Source organism: Sitophilus oryzae, unplaced genomic scaffold (genome assembly GCF_002938485.1).
Source record: "Sitophilus oryzae breed Bouriz unplaced genomic scaffold, Soryzae_2.0 scaffold_111_pilon_pilon, whole genome shotgun sequence".
Lineage (NCBI taxonomy): Eukaryota > Metazoa > Arthropoda > Insecta > Coleoptera > Curculionidae > Sitophilus > Sitophilus oryzae.
The window spans coordinates 6245217-6267537 of record NW_022145749.1 but is presented as its reverse complement, the minus strand read 5'-3'; the positions used below and the strand labels follow the sequence as shown (position 1 = coordinate 6267537).

General features: G+C 32.1%; 1 protein-coding gene across 1 annotated transcript in view; it reads left to right on the top strand.

The window, feature by feature from the left end:
• Window positions 1–1298: 1298 nt before the first annotated feature.
• LOC115884863 (5-hydroxytryptamine receptor-like) overlaps window positions 1299–22321 on the top strand; it is a 192540-nt gene continuing 171517 nt past the window's right edge. The window contains exon 1 of the mRNA XM_030903575.1: window positions 1299–1439. Within this exon, the coding sequence (XP_030759435.1) occupies window positions 1306–1439 (134 nt within the window). The 5' untranslated portion in view covers window positions 1299–1305. The remainder of the gene's footprint in view (window positions 1440–22321) is intronic.

The following is a 22321-nucleotide window of genomic DNA, read 5'->3' as shown; positions in this document are numbered from 1 at the left end:
CTGTCAGGAAAGCCAGAAATATTTCTTTAAATATTAACTTATTTTAAATTGCCAGAAACACATCAGAATATGTCACAACCACAACTATAGGTCTGGAATCAGTACTAAATTTTATACCTAGTGATGCGTCAAACACGTATAGGATGAAAAACTAACAAGTATAGGATGAAAAAAAATTATTAATATAGAGTGTACTATACGATGTCCTTCTGCATATTTATGAAATAACTTTCCTTTTAAATGTGAGGAATACCAGTAAAATAAAACATAATTTTTGGTTTGGTTTGGTGTTTGATATTCTAACTACATCTATTACAAACCTTAAGTGCTTTTAGTGAGTAACTGTATTTTTTATTATTGTTTGTGTATCCTGTAAAGTAAAAAAATATATATTTCAAGAAATATAAAAACAATGCAATAGATATTAAACAGATTCATAAAAACTACTTACAATTGTACATATTATATATTTCAAGTGTTATTTGATCTTTGGTCCCCCCCATTACCAACATTACCTTATTTAGGTCTTCTCTACTAACTCAACTTTTAAACCTGTTTTAAACCTTCTTTATATTTTAAAACTAATTTACAACAATCTGTAATTCCCGCGCTGTTTCCTGAAATTAATATAAGTTTTAATCTATTTATTATCATATACATATTACAAACCTGAATATTACTGATACGAGGAAACTTCTCAAAATAATTAGAGACCTTTTTCCAAACATCTGGACCAATTGATTTTCACGAATTTGTGGACTAGTCAATGTTTTCTAATACGTTTTTAAGCGTTTTACACTTTTGAATATCTTCCAGCCTATTCCACAGTTCTTGATGGGTGAAAAGATTATTTATTAGTATATAATTAGTACTGCAGGCTGCAGGTTAAATAAAAGAACAAAATCAAGTAGAATTTGTGAAAAAGACTCAAAAAATAATGAAAATATTTAGAAAAAGGAACCGTAAACGTCAGTCAGCCAAGTGTCAGAGTTCAATTAGATTTACCACAGATTATCAATTTGAACGATTTGAACTACAGTCGATTCCAGTCTAGAGATTTTCGTTTTTTAAGCCTCCCATACTGAAGTCCGCCATATTGGGAAGTTTTAGGTGAAAACAAGTAACTGTATCGTTGAGTTACCTCGTACAATACAATATGGAGAAATAAAATTTTGATAGAATATTTTTGTTACAGGAAACGTTTTTGTAATAGCAGCCATCCTACTGGAAAGAAATTTGCAGAACGTAGCGAATTACCTCATATTGTCTCTGGCAGTGGCAGATCTTCTTGTGGCTTGTTTAGTCATGCCCCTAGGAGCGGTTTATGAAGTCAGCCAAGAATGGTCATTGGGTCCGGAACTTTGTGATATGTGGACCTCAAGCGATGTTCTCTGTTGTACGGCGTCCATTCTTCATCTTGTAGCAATTGCTCTTGACAGGTAAATGTTTTTATTAGGAAATTTTATTATGTATAAATATAAATTAAGAGTCCATTTCACTAGTCCAGAAAAATAGCAAAATAAGCATTCGGTATTTAACGTTTTATGTAAAAGTGGCTAGGTATTTTTACACAAATGAAGAAGGAAATTAAAGATAAAGGATTATACTATATCCGTATTGTAGCACATTTGAGACAACTTCTTTATTTTTAAGATTATGATCGTCAAACATGAACAAAATATTCCTTATGTTTGAACTAAATTTTCTCGAAAATAAAGACAAAATTTAAAATTCCGTTACAATAAGGAAATAGATTGAGGTTTTGCGATTACAGTGATATATAATTTATATGGTTTTGTAACAAATTGCTCGCTATTTTATGTCAAATTACAGAGCTTCAGCATTCACAACCTTAATCGGCTTAATCAAGCCTTAATCAAGGCACGTGTGTTTGGAATTTTGTGGCTTAACACGACAGGAACGGGCTAAGCCTTAGGCAGATTTTTGAAATATACAAACAAAAAAAAATAACTACCTTGAAACTACGAATTTTATTATTAACAATAAAGAAAAATTCTAGTTTAAATTTATAATTTTTTAAAAATGTATTTAGAGCTAATAGTAAAAGGTACTTACCCTTAAGCTCTGCAAACCTTAATCAAGGCTTAATCAAAGCAAGTGTGTTTGAAATTTTGGATGTGGCTTAACACGACAGGATCGGGCTAAGCTTTAGGCAGATTTCTGAAATATAATATATATTTCCTTCGGCCACACACCTGCTTTACCCGGCCCCTGAGAGCGCCCCGAACAGCACAGCCGTAATAGACTCTTATTAAACAACTACTTGTACACAATAAATTAAAATAAATACTGTATTATATGTAGAATTAAGGAGCACAAGAACGATACCTTAAGTAATACAAAAAGAACTGGAATATACATTATATTGTATCGAAAAAAAAACATTTCTCGGAAAAACAACAATATCATTACCATTAATGACCACCAACGTATGTACAGGGTGTCCCACTAAGAATAGTTCTCGGCTGTATCTCGGAAAGTATTAGCCGTAGGGCTTACGAAAAAAAAATATCTATAACTAAAGGGGCTATGAGAAATTGCTGGAAATTATTTTCAAGTTTGTAAAACGGCCGCTAGGAGGCGCAATTGCTATGGAAAATAAGAAAATAGATTTTTTTACAGAATTTTGCCCAGATAATGGGTACTATAAATAATAGCTTGATAATCTTAAGTAAATTTTGGATTTTTTTTGTTAGAACCATTTTCCCCTATCTGCTAAAGTAAAGTGGTGGGGGAAGGTTAGATCTATCTTTATTTAAATGTTGATAACTGCGGACTGGATGATCAGAATCAAACAAACGAGGGTTCGTTTAAAAGAGCGTTTCTTACTCTATATTATACTATAAAAATAATAATAATAAGGTTTTGAACGTAGACGCTAGGGGGCGCTTTCTTACAATTTAACAAACATAGCGAGTTTTTTCAAAAAAATTAAATACGATAGTATGTGTTATTTTAGCTGATAGTAAAGAGTAGTAAAAGCTTAAAATGTCTGCGAAAACCGCATCTTGATATCTTCTTTCAAACCGAAGATATTAGCAAAATTATAATAAATACTAAAAAATAAGCCCTTAATTACCTTATTTTTACAATACAGTATCAGTAGCCCTCTTGATTAGGCCCATTCTAACAAAAAAATAAGATAGAAACAGTTAGTTTATTTTAAAATCGACGAAATACCAGAATACCATAATACCAGATGTATTAATATCTGATAATTAAGATATTAATAATAGTGAACAAGAAACGATGATTAGGTGAAGCCTACCTTGACAGGCTTTAGAAAAAAGTTGCTTTTCGCGTAATAGTATAAACGTCAAATTGTTATTAGATCAACATTTTGATAGTCTTAGCAGCGTTTTTTTTATCTTTTAAATGATTTTTCAAAATGCCTTTATTATTTGAAGTTGTTGGCATTTTGTAAAACCAAATAAAAGATAAAAACGCTGCTAAGACTATCAAAATGTTGATCTAATGACAATTTGACGTTTATACTATTACGTCAAAAGCAACTTTTTTCCAAAGCCTACCATGACTTCACTAAATCATCGTTTCTTGTTCACTATTATTAATATCTTAATTATTAAATATTAATACATCTGATATTATGATATTCTGGCATATCGTCAATTTTAAAATAAACTAACTGTTTCTATCTTATTTTTAGGTTAGAATGGGCATAATCAAGAGGGCTACTGATACCGTGTTGTAAAAATAAGGTAATTAAGGGCTTATTTTTTGGTATTTATTATAATTTTGCTAATATCTTCGATTTGAAAGAAGATATCAAGATGCGGTTTTCGCTGACTTTTTAAGATTTTACTACTCTTTACTATCAGCTAAAATTACATATACTATTGCATTTAATTTTTTTGAAAAAACGCGCAATGTTTGTTAAATTGTAAGACAACGCCCCCTAGCGTCTACGTTCAAAAGCTTATTATTATTGTTTATATGGTACAATATAGAGTAAGAAACGCTCTTTTAAACGAGCACTCGCTCAGTTGGATTCCGATCATCCAGAGTTACTAATATTCAAATAAAAACAGATGTAACCTTCCCCCACCACTTTATTGTGGTAGATAGGGGAAAATGGCTCTAACAAAAAATATTTAAAATTTACTGAAGATTATGAAGCTGTTACTTATAGTACACCTTATCTAGGCATAATTGTGTAAAAACTCCATTTTCTTATTTTTTGTTGCAGTTGCGCCCCCTAGTGGTCGTTCTATAAACTTGAAAATAATTTCCAGCAATATCCCATAGCCTCTTTAGTTATAAATATTTTTTTCCGCAGCCGCTACGGCTAATACTTACCGAGATACGGCCGATCGCTATTCATAGGGACACCATGTATACTAACCTAGAAGTATACTGTAATTTCCACACAAGGCTTTCTCATGTCTATTTAAAATATTGAAACAGAACTTATTTTGATTATTGTCAATAGTGTTGTTAATAATTTCACCTATACCGGGTGCGTCTCAAAAGTGGCTCACTCAGATACAATAAACGAGATTACCAAATTATATTTTTTTAATTTAATTTGTGTCATATACTAATATACAATGTTAGTATATTGATTGTTATGATTGATCGACGTATTAAATTGTTTTCGGTCACTTTCTTATTCACATTCTATTCGGACTGTCATTTTCTGTCAAATAAATTAAAAACATACCGAGGGTGCCATTTAAAAATTAATAGTTGTAGTTATTTCCGTTAAAACAATAAGTAACCGAAAAAAATTGAATACGTCAATCAATCCTCATTTATGTCATATACTAAAATACGAAATATCGATATTTTATCTGAAAAAATAAAAAAGTTATAGGGGTGAGCCCCTTTTGAGACGCACCCGGTATATTTGAAACCTTAATTTAACAGAAAGTAGTATTAAGTTACTTTTAATAAAGCTCTAAGAAGATGAAACATAACAACAGAGAAATCAGTTGGAATAGATTGGGACTCTTAACTTCGGCACTGTCTTTGTCGGCGCCTTTGTGGGCAACTTCGGAACAAAGAAATTCCCAATTGACATCGGAAATACTATACAATCTACCTTCCTATAGTTTAGTATTATTTGGGTTTTATACTTTTGAAGTAAAGTGTAATTTATTTTAGATGAAATAGCAATATTCAAATTTTCATGCCATATTTTTCTACTGTGAAACAGTCGTTTTGAAACAATATAGTTCAAAGTTTAATACATGTATGTAATTTAGTTGAAGTAGACAAGTTAAGGTAACAAAGCAGGGTCTATTAACTTACTACTCCAAAGTTATAAGAAAGTTATTCAAAATCTAAAAGCGAGTCAAATTATGTCTCAAATTATTTCTAGAAATGTATTTAATGTTGAACATTTAACCAAAATTTCTATGTTATTAAGCTCTTTTTTAAGAAAAATGCATTCTTCATAAAAATTTTTGCTTCTTTTGACATGGTTAAGCCCCTTTATACTTTTCCAAATTTCCATAACGTTTAAGAGAAAATAAAAAAAAAACATGAAAATATGGTTGAATTTAATCCCAAAATATCAAAAAGTGTTTCTATGGTAATATAATTTCGATTTCATTTGGTGAAATTGGACTTATCAAGTTTTGCGTGAATGCTCCTCAAATGTTAAAGTACTTAACAAAATATAGATACCCAAAATCTCATTCAGATCGGAATAACGGATCTAAAAAAATCTGAAAAAATTAGTTTTTTTTAAAGTTTCATGCCCTCTAGCGGACAAACGAAGCACTTTTGTATAGAGGCAAATTGTGTCTAATAAACTTATTTTGATTCCAAAAATACGTAGCAGTTCTATGTCCATCGAATATTGGGACACACTGTATACCCAAGTAACAAAATTCGGACTTCCGTCTAGTTTTGATTACGCGCAACGTTGAAATTGGTACTTTTCCCTACCCTATGCATACCCAAACCTCAAATTACGTAGCCAAAACGTCGCTACGACGTTGCACTTAAATAGTTGTATATTTTGACCCTTATCAAAGTTGGTAAACGTTGTAGGGCACAATGTTGTTAGAAGTTGGATTTTATACCGTTGTCATTACGTCGCCAGAAGGCATGTTTATTGTACTACAGAATAACAAACGTAGTACAATGTTGTGCAACGTACTTTTAAATTACGAGTGTAAGTACATGCTAACTACCACGTAATACAACGTTTCATTAAACGACCCAAAGCAACTTCAAAATTATAACCAATTACTACCTTGCATTACGGCGACCAGCGCGACGATATCGATTTTTGTTGTGGAAGCTAAACTATCTACATCTAACACCTAACCTCAAAAAATTCTGTACTGTACTGTCATATTTTTTCTGTTGTATTTACTGTGTAAAGCAAAAAGAAGATGTATAGGAAAAAAGTAGATAAATACTCTAATAACAGTACACCTGAAGCCCATACAACAAAGGAATACTATGAGAATAATGATCCTCCAGAAGAGCAGTCAACTGAAGTTCAGTTTCAGCATAAATTGGAGAGAATATTAGATTTTAATTTTCAAATGAGTGGTAAAATCGACAATACTTCCTGTACGGCTTTTTTTAACAATAAATAAATAGAAATACTGATCTAATGTCAGCGATATTATTAACGAGTATGTGACCACCACAAAGACATTACAAGGATAGACCGAACATCTCATTCATAAATACTCGTTGGTAGTGTATCAAACATTCCAATGTGTCAAACAAGGACAGAAGAGACAGAGAAGTCTAAAATTTCCGACCCCGGCAACTAGGCGCATTTGGATTGTTCTACTGGCCAGTGGCGTATCGTTTTTTGGAACGAATTTAATTAGTAAAGTAATTAGTAAAATTTTTACTCCATATTAATATACTACATTAACACTTTTTCGTCAGATGAGTTTTGTTATAAGGTCTAATATAATAATACAATTAATATCCCATATATACTTACGTTGAAACGTTAGTAGTTTTCGAAAATCGCTCCAACGTCGATTTTCAATTTAAACGTTCAGTTACTTCTATATAAACTTTCAGTTACTTTTGAATATTTACAGGGTGACTCAGGCTTCCGAAACAGTTCTATATTAAGTTTGTGGTTGGTGACTTTTCTTTCAATTTTTTTTTCAGAATGTGGAGGCATTTAGGCACATTTTAGACATTTTTGTAAACATAGGTGGCCGGAACATATTTTCAAACCAAAGTTGTAGATTTGCCATTAAATTTCCATTCCAGAAATACCTAGGGTTGCCACTTGTCCTTTTTTGAAAAGGACAGTCCTTTTTTAGAATAACTTGTTCTTTTGACTTTTTTTGACTTAAAAAGTCATTTTTATTTACGTATTTTCCCTGAGAAAATTACCTACAGCAAACAGAAATATTCTTTTCGCCCAAATTTTATTAGGAATGTTATAAAACTTAACTTATAAATAAAATTTTCTTCTTTAGAATAGACAACATTATTTAGAACTTCCCGTTTAATCTCAAATGATAGTTTAGGTTTTAGTTTTACCTTTTTATCTTAAAAAGAACCTTTCAAAATCAGTACCTAATTAGTAACGATTTAGTTAGTTCGCAATCGATAGCTTCCTGTGAAGTACTGTGTAATAGTTGTTTAATCTTGTATTATTAATAACTTCCTATACCTAAAATCAATATTTAATGAGAAAATTGTGTTTTTTTTTAAATATAAGACAAGATTTGACTTCGGTCTTCTTCTTGTATTATGATGGCTCTGATAAGAGGCAAATGCCTTTTAGTCTCGCAATAGAAGGCATTTATCATTAAAAGTATAAAATCTGTGTGCTACAGTATGGGATTTCTGTCGCATAATAATGAATACCTATTACGTTTATTTACAAATCCATTACTTTTAAAGGTAGCTTCATCAGATAATCAAATTTTAGTTAAATGTCCTAATCTTCTTGAACTGTATTAAGCATATGTATTGCGGTTTGAATCACCCTGTATGTTGACAAAAATATTTTGAAAATGTGCGTTACAATGGCCCCCATCTTATGTAAAAATTTAAATAAAAATCACAAACCAAAAACGTAATAGGTAAAAAGCTTTTTTGGAGGCCTGGGTCACTCTCTATACAAGGTAAGCATAAAACTAGTAGCCTAAGAATTATTTACAGTTCGTCCCATTCTAAAAAAAGTTAAACACACCGTACAAATAACTCTAGGAAGATGTATTTGTATGGTGGTAAAAAATTGTCTAAACAAGGCCGAAGGGGCAGATATAATAAAGCAATAAAATGTAAAAAAGGTCGGGTAAACACCTTTGTTTATTTGTTGAGCAAAATTCCTTTAGAATATCGTATATAATGACCAAAATAGGACGCAATTTTAAGAAAAAAATGTCACTTTCTGGCTTATAATAAAGTTTCAAATGTAACGTTTATATTCAAATTTGTTATGATCTACAACAGTTAGGTAGTAATTGAGACGAATTATAATTTAATTACCGGCTACTACGTTCTTGTTTTAATAGATCAAAATTCAACAAATATAATTGGAAATTATTTTAATTGTGAGAGGCTCCCTTGTGGGACGCCTATGTACGATTACGGCGCGGCGGGAACAATACCTACCTGTGAAAAGACAAATTCGGGTAATTTCAGCTTATTTGTCCACACATTTGACACTGTCGTACCATATTGAATATTCGCAGATTCAAAAGTACATTAAACAAAAACAAAAACTACTGAAAAACACTGAAAAGTTAACTTCGGACTTGATTCCGACTTCAAACACACCGTAAGCTAAACATAGTACGCTATAACGGACCAAGGGCCGTCGCGAGGAGTGGTGGGACGGACGGCTCATTTCATTCTGGAAGACTAGTAGCGACGTTGCCAATAGTTCTAGACGTTTCAGCACATTAAACAGTAAACATGTACTTTAATAGTAACGCATATATCCTCTGGTTAATAACGTATTATTACGCATGCTTCTTTAAAAATAAACTATTAATTTAATTAAGAAATTGAGATTTATTGATATCCGGTGAAGGTTTTAAATTCACCTTTTCTGCAAATCAAACTAAGTAGATAGGCACAAATTTGATATGTGGCAATGTCGCCTTCTCTATCTCAGTTGGTTTTTACAGTACGTAGTCAACCTCCGAATGTTTGATCGGGTTAAAATGCATAATGTGATATCTGTTCTTCCTAAATCTATGGACCACCACCACCAAAGGATGACCCCAGCTTCCTTTTTTATTTTATTATTCCTAGGTAAAAAAGAGCACTGTAAGAAGGAATTTTCTTATTTACCTCCTAGATGTCGGTAGGGTTCAGAAGTCCTATTTCGTCAAAGCAGGTGTCAATTTTTGAACCAAAGGTTGACATAGGTGACCCAAAGGTCGGTTACCGCACCTTATGCACTATATTGGTATTTTAAAGGTTTGCCTTAGGCAACTCCGCCGCCATTTTAATACGATTTATCTTTTCGTGCGTTGTGGACGAATCGAATAAAATATCAAAAACCACGAAATACTACGAATTTCGTTAAAAACTGTATCTGTTAGGGTTGCAAGCTAATTTTCATGATAAATTTCGTATAGTTGTCTCAAAATTAAAAAAAAAGTTAGGTTAACCAAGTAAACTATAATTTTAAAATTAAAACTAGGAAATAAAAAAGGGGTTTTGCCATATTTCGAAGTATCATGGTCACTTTCAACAGTAAACTAATCTTCGTTGATGGATTTCGATTGCCAACATCTCAAAACTTCGCAGATTTGTCGAAGTTAAATTCACCTAGTTATTTCTTAATGGAGCATAATATATTCCATTTCTAATTCATACATCATCAGCCATTACCAATTGCATTGTTTTGGTTTGCCCATGGTTGAATATAGTAATATTTGACGACGAATATTTTTAACTCTTACCTCAAAATATCGCGAATCGTCATGAAAAACAACTTTTGGCACACGACGTACTACGTCGCCTCAAGCAACGTTGACGGCGACGTTGTGGCGACCCTAAAAACATCCACTATTTTGGTGCAAATATGGGTCGCTTAGACGTCGCTTCGACGTTGTCCAACGTTGGGTTGCTCCTGGCGACGTTGTGATTACGTTGAACAACGTAATTTTACTACTTGGGTATGATCATATGTTAGAAAAAAAACTTAAATACGAAAGACTATCATATATTTAATTATTGCAGAAGTTTAAAGCTGCTGTCGACTATAATAATTGTAGTTTTTTTTTCAACAGAGCGTTCAAAATCGAACGATTTTTCTACTTTAGCTCTAGCTTGGATATACAGAATTTTATTTCCGGTGGCTCGGTTAAATCCAGATATATAGGTCCCCAGGTTCAGGTTATTATTAGTTCGGTTAATCCATAGCTACATTAATCAAAAATCGATAAGCTGGGCTTGCGGTTATACAGTATTTAAGCCGAGTAGATATTTAGGTAAGTCTCATATAAAAATGATCACGATTTCTAATACTGAAAACCGTTTTCGTGTATTTTACAGGGCTTCTCGTTTATTAGTAGAGATACGAAAATGCAGTTTTTATATCGCTGTGCTACTTTTTTTAAACTAAAGATACTACACACAGATTTGTCCTAACCCTCTTAGTTGTTGAAATACAGGGCGAATTTTCTAATTTTGCATTTTTTGATTGAGATGGTGCTATTAAATGTTTAAACTGGTAGTAGTTTTCAGGGCTGTATTAAAAACACTAATTTTTAATTAAGGAGCATTGGAAAAATAGATTTGATCGACTAATAATTTTCGTGTATTATTATGGCCGGTCCCAAATCGTATTTTTAATCATATCTTATTTTTTCAAACGGAACAAATATGGCTCATTTTTTGACGAAAAATCATTTTTTGACGAATAATTTAGTACCACACACTTTATATATCGAGTCAAATTGTCGTTATGAACCGCATGTTACAATTTCAAATAAACATGAGAAAATGTCAAATAATGACATATGAGATATCATTCTATTCGGAGTGTCATTAGAGTAAAAAAGTGGAGTGAATTAAAGTAAAAAAATACCTAGAGTGTTATTTAAAAATCAAAACTTGTAGTCACTTCCGGTGAAACAGGAAGTGACCAAACATAACTGAATACTTCAATCAATCCTAATTTATGTCATATACTAACATACCAAGTCTCGTTTTTTTCTAAAAAATAAAAATGTTATAGGGGCGAGCTCCTTTTGAGACGTACCCGGTATACGGATTTTTTGATAGAATAGAATTTATATTACTACTAGCGTGTACCCGCGACTTCGTTCGCGTCGAATTAATCATTTGTAATGGTGATGATAAAGCAGAGCAATATACAACATTTTCTCACATTTATGTCAGCATGGGAAAAACAATCGAGAAAACCCTCCTTATCGAACCTCTACACCCCACAATCAATCCGTTTGCCAAAAATCAGCTATAAACGTCAAGCAGTTTAAGCGGAATCGTGATTACTCAATGGTCATATTTTATGAAACACCCTGTATAAATTTTGAAAAAATCTTAAAATATGTAAAACAACAAAATAAAATATACGTGTTTAAGAGTTTTTCCGAAAAACTCACCGGTTTTTAAATAAAAAATATTCTAATATTTGAGGGGTGGTTCACCCCCTTAGAATTCGAGTTTCGAAAAATCCCTTCTTATCGAACCTCTACACCCTAAAGTCAATCCGTTTTCCAAAAATCAGCTTTTTACGTCAAGCGCTTTAAACAGGATCATGATTAATCAATGACCAGATCTTTCGAAACACCCTGTATATATTTTTAAAAAATCCTAAAATATGTAAAAAACAAAATAAAATACACGTGTTTAAGCGTTTTTTATAAAAAATTATTGTAATATTTGAGGAGTGGTTTCATTGGAATTTCGAAAAATCCCTTCTTATCGAACCTCTACACTCTACACCCTAGAATCAACCTGTATGCTAAAATTGAGCTTCTTACGTTGAGTGGTTTGAGCAGGATCGTGATTAATTAGTGAGTCAGTCACTTAAGGATTTTATATATTAGTATAGATAAATAATTATATTCCATAGAAAGTCACATTATTACTATTTATCATACTTAAATAAAGAAATAACCATTTAAATTTTATTTTAGTTTATACCATCATAAACATCAACTTTATGATACAATACGATGCTTTTACACATCGTCATTTTCATCGGCCGCAGTAGCAAGAAAATTTGCAATAGTAACTCCCACTTACAGCACATATGATTAAAAATTACCCTATTCGAAACTTCGCCACAAATTTTAATATAGATACTGCAAGCCAGTGTTATTAATTCCAGGCCGTAATTATCCTTTATTAGAAAATAAGTATCGTTTCAGTACATAAGTAATACATTTGTAACAAATTTAACGGACTAAGCTAAAATAAACCGAGAATAGCTCGATCATGTGGTATAATACGATTTTTATTGTACAGGCTCCGGCAATAGTGCGTCGCGTATCTGTAGCTTCTAGAATAAAAAAAAAATTGGGAATTTTGTTTTAGTGCAAACATAAAGTATGTACTAGGATGTATTTCAGGAAAGATATTTTAACTTCTATAGGGTGGCTGAAAGAAGTGTGAGTGAATCGGGATGATTTTTTTAAATAGAACACCCTGTATATTATTGAATTTTTGGCTTCCTTTCAGATCACTTTAATATATAAACTCAAATCATCTATGTCTGTCATTCGGTTTAAAGTACGCGGACATTCATTTATAGCCACCATCTCCAAAAACTTCCTCCTAAAAGTGTTCTTCTCCACATAGAAGATCTCACAATCGTCATAGGCTACTCTATGATCTTCATCAATAACATGTTCCGCCAGCGAGCATGACCTAATGGACCTCCTACAATCACTTTTGTGAGAAGTAATTCTACCCTTGAGGGACCTAGAAGTTTGGCCAACATAGAACGAATCACAGTCCGAGCATCTGAGTCTGTATACAACATTGATTTTTTGTTTTTTTTCCAATGGTGTTTTTATTCTTGTATACAGGGTCTTCAGCTGGCCAGTGAGGCGTAGCGCAAACTTGATGTTTTCACCCTTAAAAACTTGAATCAATTTAGGAGTCAAGTCTTTTATGAATGGAAGACAACTAAAAATAATGTTAACCTCTTCGCGAGGAGGGGTACTTAACTCTTGATCCAGAGCGGGTATGGTGGTCGACCTATGATTTAAAATCTGATTTTTATTATATAAAATTTTATTAATTATAGAGGGGGGATATGAATTTTTCACAAGAATGGACCTGAGGTCACTCAAGCAGGCACCCCTGTAAGAATTGTGTGAGAGACGAGAGACCCTGTCACCAAGAGCACCGACGAGACCCAGTTTCATTCGTGTAGGGTGGTCTGAATGGTAGTTAATGTATCTACCACTACTGGTAGGTTTTCTATACCATTTCGTGACTATTTTATTGTCAGGTCTCCTAATAAGCCTCATGTCGAGGAAAGGAATTGAATTATCAACCTCCCTTTCAATAGTGAATTTAAGACTGTCACTAAGATCGTTAAAAACGTCTAGAATGTGATCAGTCATGTCCATAGGAACCGACAATATAAGGTCGTCAACATACCTCTTAATAAACGGAATGTTATATGGGACCTGCTCAATGCCCTGGGCGAGGAGCCCGTCCAGAACATAGCTCGAAATTATGGGGGAAATGCTATCTCCCATGGGTGTGCCATAAATTTGCTTATAAAATTTGTCATTAAAGACAAAGACTGTAGAATCAAAAACAAAATTTAAAATTTGTGTGAAAGAAGCCAAATCAAATGGTGTGTGGGGGGATATAGTATCCCATTTGTCTTTTATGGTCTTCTGGGCTAGATCAAGAGGTAAGTTAGTAAAGAGCGAAACAACATCGAGGCTAACAAGAACGTAGTTCTGAGGCAATTGAAATTCATTAATAAATTCACAAAAAACAAATGAATCGTCAATGTAAAAAGGGTTAGATTTGTTGTATGCTTTAGTGAGTACAGTGGTGAGATATTTTTCTAATTTACTATTGGGGGAATTGATTGAGGAGATAATTGGTCTAAGTGCAAGGGCAGGCTTGTGAATCTTAGGAAGTCCATAATATCTAGCTGCCGTAGACTTATAGGTTTTTAGACTTTTGGCCAATTCTTTATCAATAATTTCCAAGTTACTGAAATTGAAATTAATATATATATATATATATATATATATATATATATATATATATATATATATATATATATATATATATATATATATATATATATATATATATATATCGCTGTAAACCCGTTGAGTAACATGCTATAGCGCATACGGATACGAAGCGCATACGGATACAAGATTGACGACCGAACGAAGCTTACACATCTATTTTACATGGATGACCTCAAGTTGTATGCAAAAAGTCGAGAGCAGCTTGAGGGACAGCTTGAGCTGGTCAGAAGTTTCAGCCAGGGTATTTGTATGAGGTTTGGGCTCGATAAATGTGCGACTATCCATATAAAGAGGGGAAAGCTAACTGAAAGCGCAGACATAACGCTAGCGGACGGAAGCGAAATTCGAAATTTGGGAGCGGAGACTTCATACAAATATTTAGGCATACAACAAACCTACGAGCTGAAACAGAAAGACAATAAAAAGCAGGCCGAAAAGGAATTGGCACGAAGAACAAATAAAATATTAAAAACACAACTCGATGCCAAAAATAAGTTTACTGCATACAACATCTGGGCAGTACCGGTGCTAACATACACCGCCGGCATACTCACGTGGTCAAAAACGGATCTAGAAAGATTGGACCGGAAAATTAGATCTCTACTTACAAAGCATGGCATACTACACCCAAACTCGGCCATAGAAAGGTTGTACTTACCTAGGGATGAAGGGGTCGAGGACTAATCAGTTTAGAGTCTGCTAGCCAGGAAGAAAGACAGAAATTACGAAAATATTTACTCACCAACAATGCACCTGTGTATAAAAGCATACGAGTCTTAGATAAAAACTATACATCACTCAACCTGGCCAGCGACCAAGAACCGGAAGCTGTAAATCTTGCTGGACAGATGAAACAGCGCTGGCAGAGTAAAGAACTGCATGGCAGATTTTACGCCTCCTTACACCAAGAAGATGTGGATTTCAAGGCCTCAAATACCTACCTAACAGCTGGATACCTCTTCCCAGGAACCGAAGGCGCAATACTATCCATTCAAGACCAAGTAGTAAAAACCCGAACATATGCACGGTATATATTAAAACGACAAGTTGAAAACACAAAATGTCGATTGTGTAATATTAGTGAGGAGTCTGTACAGCACTTGTCTTCTGGATGCAGTAAAATAGCCGGGACCAGATACCTAGAAAGACATAATAACATGGGAAAAGTAGTGCACCAGTTGGTATGCCTGAATAAGGGCCTCCTTGACACATTTACCCCCCACCACATGTACGTTCCAAAAGCTGTATTAGAGAATAACACCACCAAGATATACTGGGACTTTACAGTAGAAACAGATATAGGAGTAGAACATGATAAACCCGATATTGTAATATGGAATAAACCTGAAAAAACCGCCACCATAATCGACTTCTCAGTACCGCAGGATTATAACGTGGCTAAAGCCTATGCAGATAAGATAAACAAGTACGCTACACTTTCTCAGGAAATAAAAGCAATCTGGGAACTGCGGAAGGTGATTATAGTACCGTTAATAATAAGTGCCAATGGACTTGTACACAAAATGACAAACCAACATATCAAAGAATTAAACCTCCCGAACAACACCATAATGTGGATGCAAAAAGCAGTTGTGCTTGGTACCGTCGGAATTATTCGAAGAATTGTCTCACCTTATTGACAATATTCGTCGTGCCCTTGGCTGGTTACAGCCCGGACATGGACTAGAACTACCACTAACAGTGTGAGAAAAAAAAAAAAAATATATATATATATATATATATATATATATATATATATATATATATATATATATATATATATATATATATATATATATATATATATATATATATATATATATATATATATAAATATAAATATATATACAGGGTGCTACAAATTTGAGATACGAGCATTGGTATCTCGGAAACCGTAAGAGATACGAAGATGGTTAAATTGGGACAAAGTTGCGCTTTAGGATGTTCACCAAGATGCCATCAAAAAAGTTTTAAAAATTTCAAGGATTGCTGAGTTTTTTGGAAAAAACGGATTTTTTGGAAAATCAATTTTATTTTTTCCTGTTGTTACTTTTTAGAAAATCAAAAAACTAATTGCACGTTCTCATGGCTACTTTATTAGGGCTATCTGATAGTGTTTTTAGATTTTCAAATTAGCTGATAATTTGTAAGATACAGAGGCCAACTTAATTTTTTTAAATACGGACCTGCATTTTTTATTTGAAGTTTTGAAAGAACTCGATCTCCTGAGTACAATAATATGTCACACTTGATACTTTTTTTTGTTTTATGTACCTTAACAATAAGAAAACTATTTAATTATTATTTAAAATAATTTCAAGTCCCACTCTGGTTTTTTAAATTATTTAATCTGATTATATTCATCGCAACAATATGGATCAGCGCTAATTAACATTGAATCGAGACAATTGAAAAATTCAAACAAATAATACCCTTAATTAGTCAGCAATTTAAAAATATTATTTATAACTTTTTTTATTGTGATTTTGAAATATCAGTGTATACATCAAATCTCAGTGTAATCTCAGTCTATACATAAACGATCTAGTAATATGCATAATATTAATCGTAGTTATTATAAATAAATCAACTTCTACAAACTAGTTTCTAATCGGTCTACATGTTCGAAAGGGTTACCACCGTCCCTAATGCACAAATTAATGTATTTTTCGTTCAATCTTATTTATAGCTCTTTGAACATATCTTCTTCTTATACTTCCGAACGCATTCTGTACTCTTTATTGTAATGTTGAAATGTATTGTCATTTTCAAAAATGACGTCAAGTAATGCCCAATAATTTTATATTATTTTTTATTATTTAATTGCATTTGATTATCCGTATTCAATGTTTTACTCCATGTCATTGTTAAGTTTGATTAAATATCTAAAAAAAAACAGAGGTGGACTTGAAATTAGTTTAATTAAATTGTGTTCAAATGTCCGAAACAAAAAAAATATTAAGTGTGGCATATCATTGTACTCAGGAGACCGAGTTCTTTTAAAATCTGAAATAAAAAATGCAGGTCCGCATTTAAAAAAATTAAGTTGCCTTCTGTATCTCACAAATTATCCGCTAATTTAAAAATCTAAAAATGCTATCAGATAACCCTAATAAAGTAGCCATGAGAATATGCAATTAGTTTTTTGATTTTCTAAAAAGTAACGCCAGGAAAAAATAAAATTGATTTTCAAAAAAATCCGTTTTTCCAAAATACTCAGCAATCCTTGAAATTTTTAAAACTTTTTTGATGGTATCTTGGTAAACATCCTAAAGCGCAACTTTGCCCCAATTTAACTATCTTCGTATCTCTTACGGTTTCCAAGATACCAATGCTCGTACCTCGAATTTGTAGCACCCTGTATATATCGATAATTTTAGAGATATTAATAAATAAATAAAAAATTACATATTTTTCAGCCTTTCTTAAAAAAATAATAATACAAGAACTGTCCTGAAATCAAAACTATATTAGGTATTTAATTATTAAAAAAATCATCCAGATCCACTCACACTTTTTTGAGCCACTCTGTAGAAGTATAATATTAATATTTTAATAAAAATATTTTCTTGAAATACATCCTGGTATATACTTTAGGTTTGCACTTAAACAACATTCTCTGGTTTTTTATTCTAGGAGCTACAGATACCACACGCACTATTGGCGGACCCTGTATAATATTCTTTCAACAACATAAAATTTTTGCAACTTTCTTTGCAGTCGAGATGCTCTTTACCCTTTATATTGAGCAGCTGTGTGCACCAAACATTACCAGTCAATAAAAGCGTTAACCTGTTTAACCGGTTTCTTACAGCCGGTGCTTCGAGAAATACTAAAATTCCCATACCGAGTTTTAATTTCATCGATTTTTATGGGAATTTAATTAAATTGTGCATTGGAGCTCGGCGGCTCTGTTGTTTAGTCGCCGTTCGTCTTGCTCTATTTTACAATATTGGAGCAGGGAGAGCGGCAGACTTATAAATTTTATTTTAGCTAAATTAAAGACTATTTTCTCTCTATATTTTATCGAAATAAGTCATTTTTAAATAATCTATAAAAATAGAAATATTTTATTTTAATTTTGAAGAACATTTTTAAGGAGAGACATTTTATTTAAATATGTTCATTATTTAAAAATGTAATCTATCGTTGAATCACCCTGTACAGGGTGGTCGAAATTGATCTGTTTTAACAGAGAAAACCTATTACCTGACTAGATACGAGGTCTTTTTGAATTTGTTACCATTTGGAAAATTGCCCATAACTTTTTTATTTCGCGGAATTTTTTTTCAGCACAATCCAGTGGCGTAGTCAGATTTTTTCTATACTTGCTCTTTTTGTCAGAAATAATAAAAAATATTATTTTTTAAATGGAAATCATAGTTGAACTGAAAAAAATGCTGGCATTTAACCCTTTCCAACGCTATAAAGTTATATGGATTTATTTCTGAGAAATGAGAGAAATATTAGGAGTTTTTTTATCTTTGCATCGAGGTGGGCCTTGATTTTCTGTTGACTTGGTTGCCTAATTATTTTTTATTACAATTTAATATTCTATATTATTATTTATCTGCATAATTAAAAAGTTTTGAAAAGGCAAATTAACATTCTATATTAGCATTAGTAATTACACATGAAATCGATACAATAAATAAAGAACAAAACTAAAAAGACGTATTTTTTCGGTGACGAATATAGTTTTCTAAAACAATCATCTAAGATGTTCAAACGGAGCGCCTCCTTGTTGAATAAACATCTTTTGCGCACAGAGTTACAACGATTTATTACAGCGAACTGGTGTAATAAGTCCAAAAGCTGGCCTAGTAGCCTTCTGCAATTCTTCTCTCGTCCCAACGGTTCTTTCCTTATATATAAGGTCTTTTAATCTTTCCAATAAAAAGTTAAAAAGAAGTTAAATAACAGGACCTAGCACGCTAGGATATGGGGCCCCTTGTTCCAATCCGATTCTCTCGAAATTCTCCATTTAATAGTTCAGTTGTAACCCTGGCGTTTTAATTGTAATTGGTAATACTAATATAGAATGTTGATTTACCTTATCAACAGTCTTTAATTATGCGGATAAATAAAAATATAGAATATTAAATTGTGATAAAAAATAATTAGGCAACTAGGTCAACACAAAATCAAGGCCCGCTTCCATACAAAGATAAAAAACCTAATATTTCTCTCATTCTTAGAAATAAATACCTACAACTTTATATTGTTGGAAATGGTTAAACGCCAGCATTTTTTAAGTTTATAGCCAACTATGATTTCTATTTAAAAAATTATATTTACTATTATTTCTGACAAAAATATTATTTCTGACAAAAAGAGCAAGTATAGAAAAAAACTGACTACGCCACTGGATTGTGCTTAAAAAAGTGCCTTAAGAACGTTTTTACAAAACTTTATTATTCCGCGATATACAAAAGTTATGGGCAATTTTCCAAATGGTAAAAAATCAAAAATACCCCGTATCTCAGTCGGCAGTAAAAATATCAACAGGCGGTTAATGTCATTAAACGTGTCTCAGAAATAGAGCCCAGGACAACTATGTCGGTTTTGCTCTATCTAGTCAGGAAATAGGTTTTCTCTGTTTAAACAGACCAATTTCGACCACCCTGGACAATAGAAAAGAATGGAGATAATGTAAGTCATTCTGTGAATTTATAATATGAAGAACTGGTTAAAACTATAGTATTTTTTTTTATAAAATCTGATTCAAATTGAAATTTCTGGTTTTCAAATGTCAATGTTTCAAATTCTTTAAGAAATTGTGCATCATAGCATACAAAGTTATGCATGCCGTTTTTTAGATATAAATTTTAATTAAATAATTATCTGTTTAGCATCTATAGTGACACTTAATTTATGTTAAGTTATTTATTTATTTACACATTTTTTTATTTTACAAAATTTAAGAAATTTTCACAAAAATGTATTAAAACAATTAGGGAATATTAACAACATATTTTTTTAAATATATTTATATTTCTTCAATAAAGAATTAATATAATTTCATATTCATATTATGTTATACCGGGTGGTGCAATGTCGTTTTGTCGGAAAGATAGGAAATCCCATGCAAATTTTGAACTATTTTATTATAACCATATTGATTTAATAGCGAAGTCGTAAATATATTTAATCTACGACAATGTCATTATGACACATTTAACATTGTTATTTGGATGTCATTATGGCTTTCATAATGGCACTAGTGCTATTATGAATTCATAATAACACGCAAATTTTAAAATAAGAAACAAGGAAAAAAAGGTACCTAAATACGTTTATTTATTCTAAACATTAATTATAATATCAGTTTAATTGGTTAAATTAATTCCAGACGATGACAGGTGAGTTGAATTTTTAGAAAGTAAATTTATTTCCTGAGTGCTTGAACTTGTTGAAGACCCATCATTGCCAGAAATGTTACCCAAAATATTACATGACACTTTTTTCTTATTTTCTTTGGAATTTTCTATATAGCTCTCTGCCACTGTGTTAGAACCATGTCTTTTAACAACCACCATGTCTTTTAACAGTTAATAAATCCACTCTTGAATCTGCAAGTAACGACGCAGACGATCTACGGAAACAATGTCCAGTGTATTGTTCTGGATTTGGAAGACTTCCAATTTGGAAAATAAAAATGTAAAACAATGTATACCTAAAATAAACATAAGATACTATTGAGTGAACTGTAGATTGTATGGGGATCATCAACAGTCTGAGGGCTTTCACAAAAGCCAGTATCTGAGTCAGTGTTCATTGAGGAGGCAGTGTCCTGTTAAAAATTCCATGACAATCCGAAGTTTATTCTTACTTAAATCGAGAAAAATCTTTGATTTTTCTTTCGGGAAGATCTTCTTTTCAAAAATATTTCGTCTTCAAGTCAGTTGAAGTAAAACGGACACATAATGTTTTACTTGATACATTTTGACTGACAGGTAAAACGTAATGTGTAGAATGGGCTTTAAAGGAAAAACTATATATTTTGTTCTTTCTTCGCTTCCAGAGGCTACACATTACAAATTTGTTTAAACTATGCTAAAATTTTAAAAAAAGTTTTATTTAGATGATGATATTTTATTCACATTTCATTCTATACAAGGTGTCCCAGAAATAAGTGCAAGTATTTTAAGGGGTGGTAGATCTCGATAAAAGAAACATATTTTCTCTTTATCGTTTTTCAAATAACTCCAAAATAACGGAGTTATTTTACTTTGAAAATTTCCAAAAAATATATTTTTTGCTAAAATTTTGAGAACAACTTGATCTTTTCAGGATTTTCTTTCTTGCAAATTTAATCTACTACCTATATGGCCATATTATCAAGAAATTATGTTTTTAACTAAAAACTAAAAAAAATCCAAAAATTTTTTCAAAAAATTCCTAATTTTCAAAAATTTTGGATTTGGAACAACTTGCTATTTTATACGGCATTTTCCCTAAAGTATTAATGCCAACGGGTTGCTTAATACATTTTCCATTTCTGTACCCCACAAAAATTGAGTATGCTCTGTGTTGGGCCGCATAGCTATATATCTTCGAACCATTTCCACCATATTTATTCCTTCAACATTCCCTTTCGTTATAAAAAATCTCGTGATATCTTTGTTTTCGTAAATGGAATAATGACATGAATGCATTGTCCTTCATCTTTAACATTTTGCAGCTGCAGATTTGTCAACTCGATACGCCGGCAGGCTCCCGCAAATCCCACTATCAATGAAACTTTTGTCAGGATATAAGTTTTATCATCGGCTTCCAACAAAAAACGAGTTATGTCTTCTTTTCTTAAAATTCTCGATTTTTTTGACCGAAATCCATCCGATTTTCTTTTTAGAAATGCAATTAAATGGACGTATTTACTAATATTTGTATTTTTCTTCACTGATATAACTGAACGTAGCATGGAATAATATACCCAAAGCGATGAAGCCTTCCTATGTTTTGAAAGATGTTCAAAATATGCCAGGAGAACCTTTTCGTTACTACTATTCTTGATTCCTTTCCCTTTATGCCAATCTCCAAGTTTTACATAGGCTTGCTCGTACGTTTGACTTGATTTTTCGGGAAGTAGGGAATTGACAACGTTTTGCGCAATGCCTTCA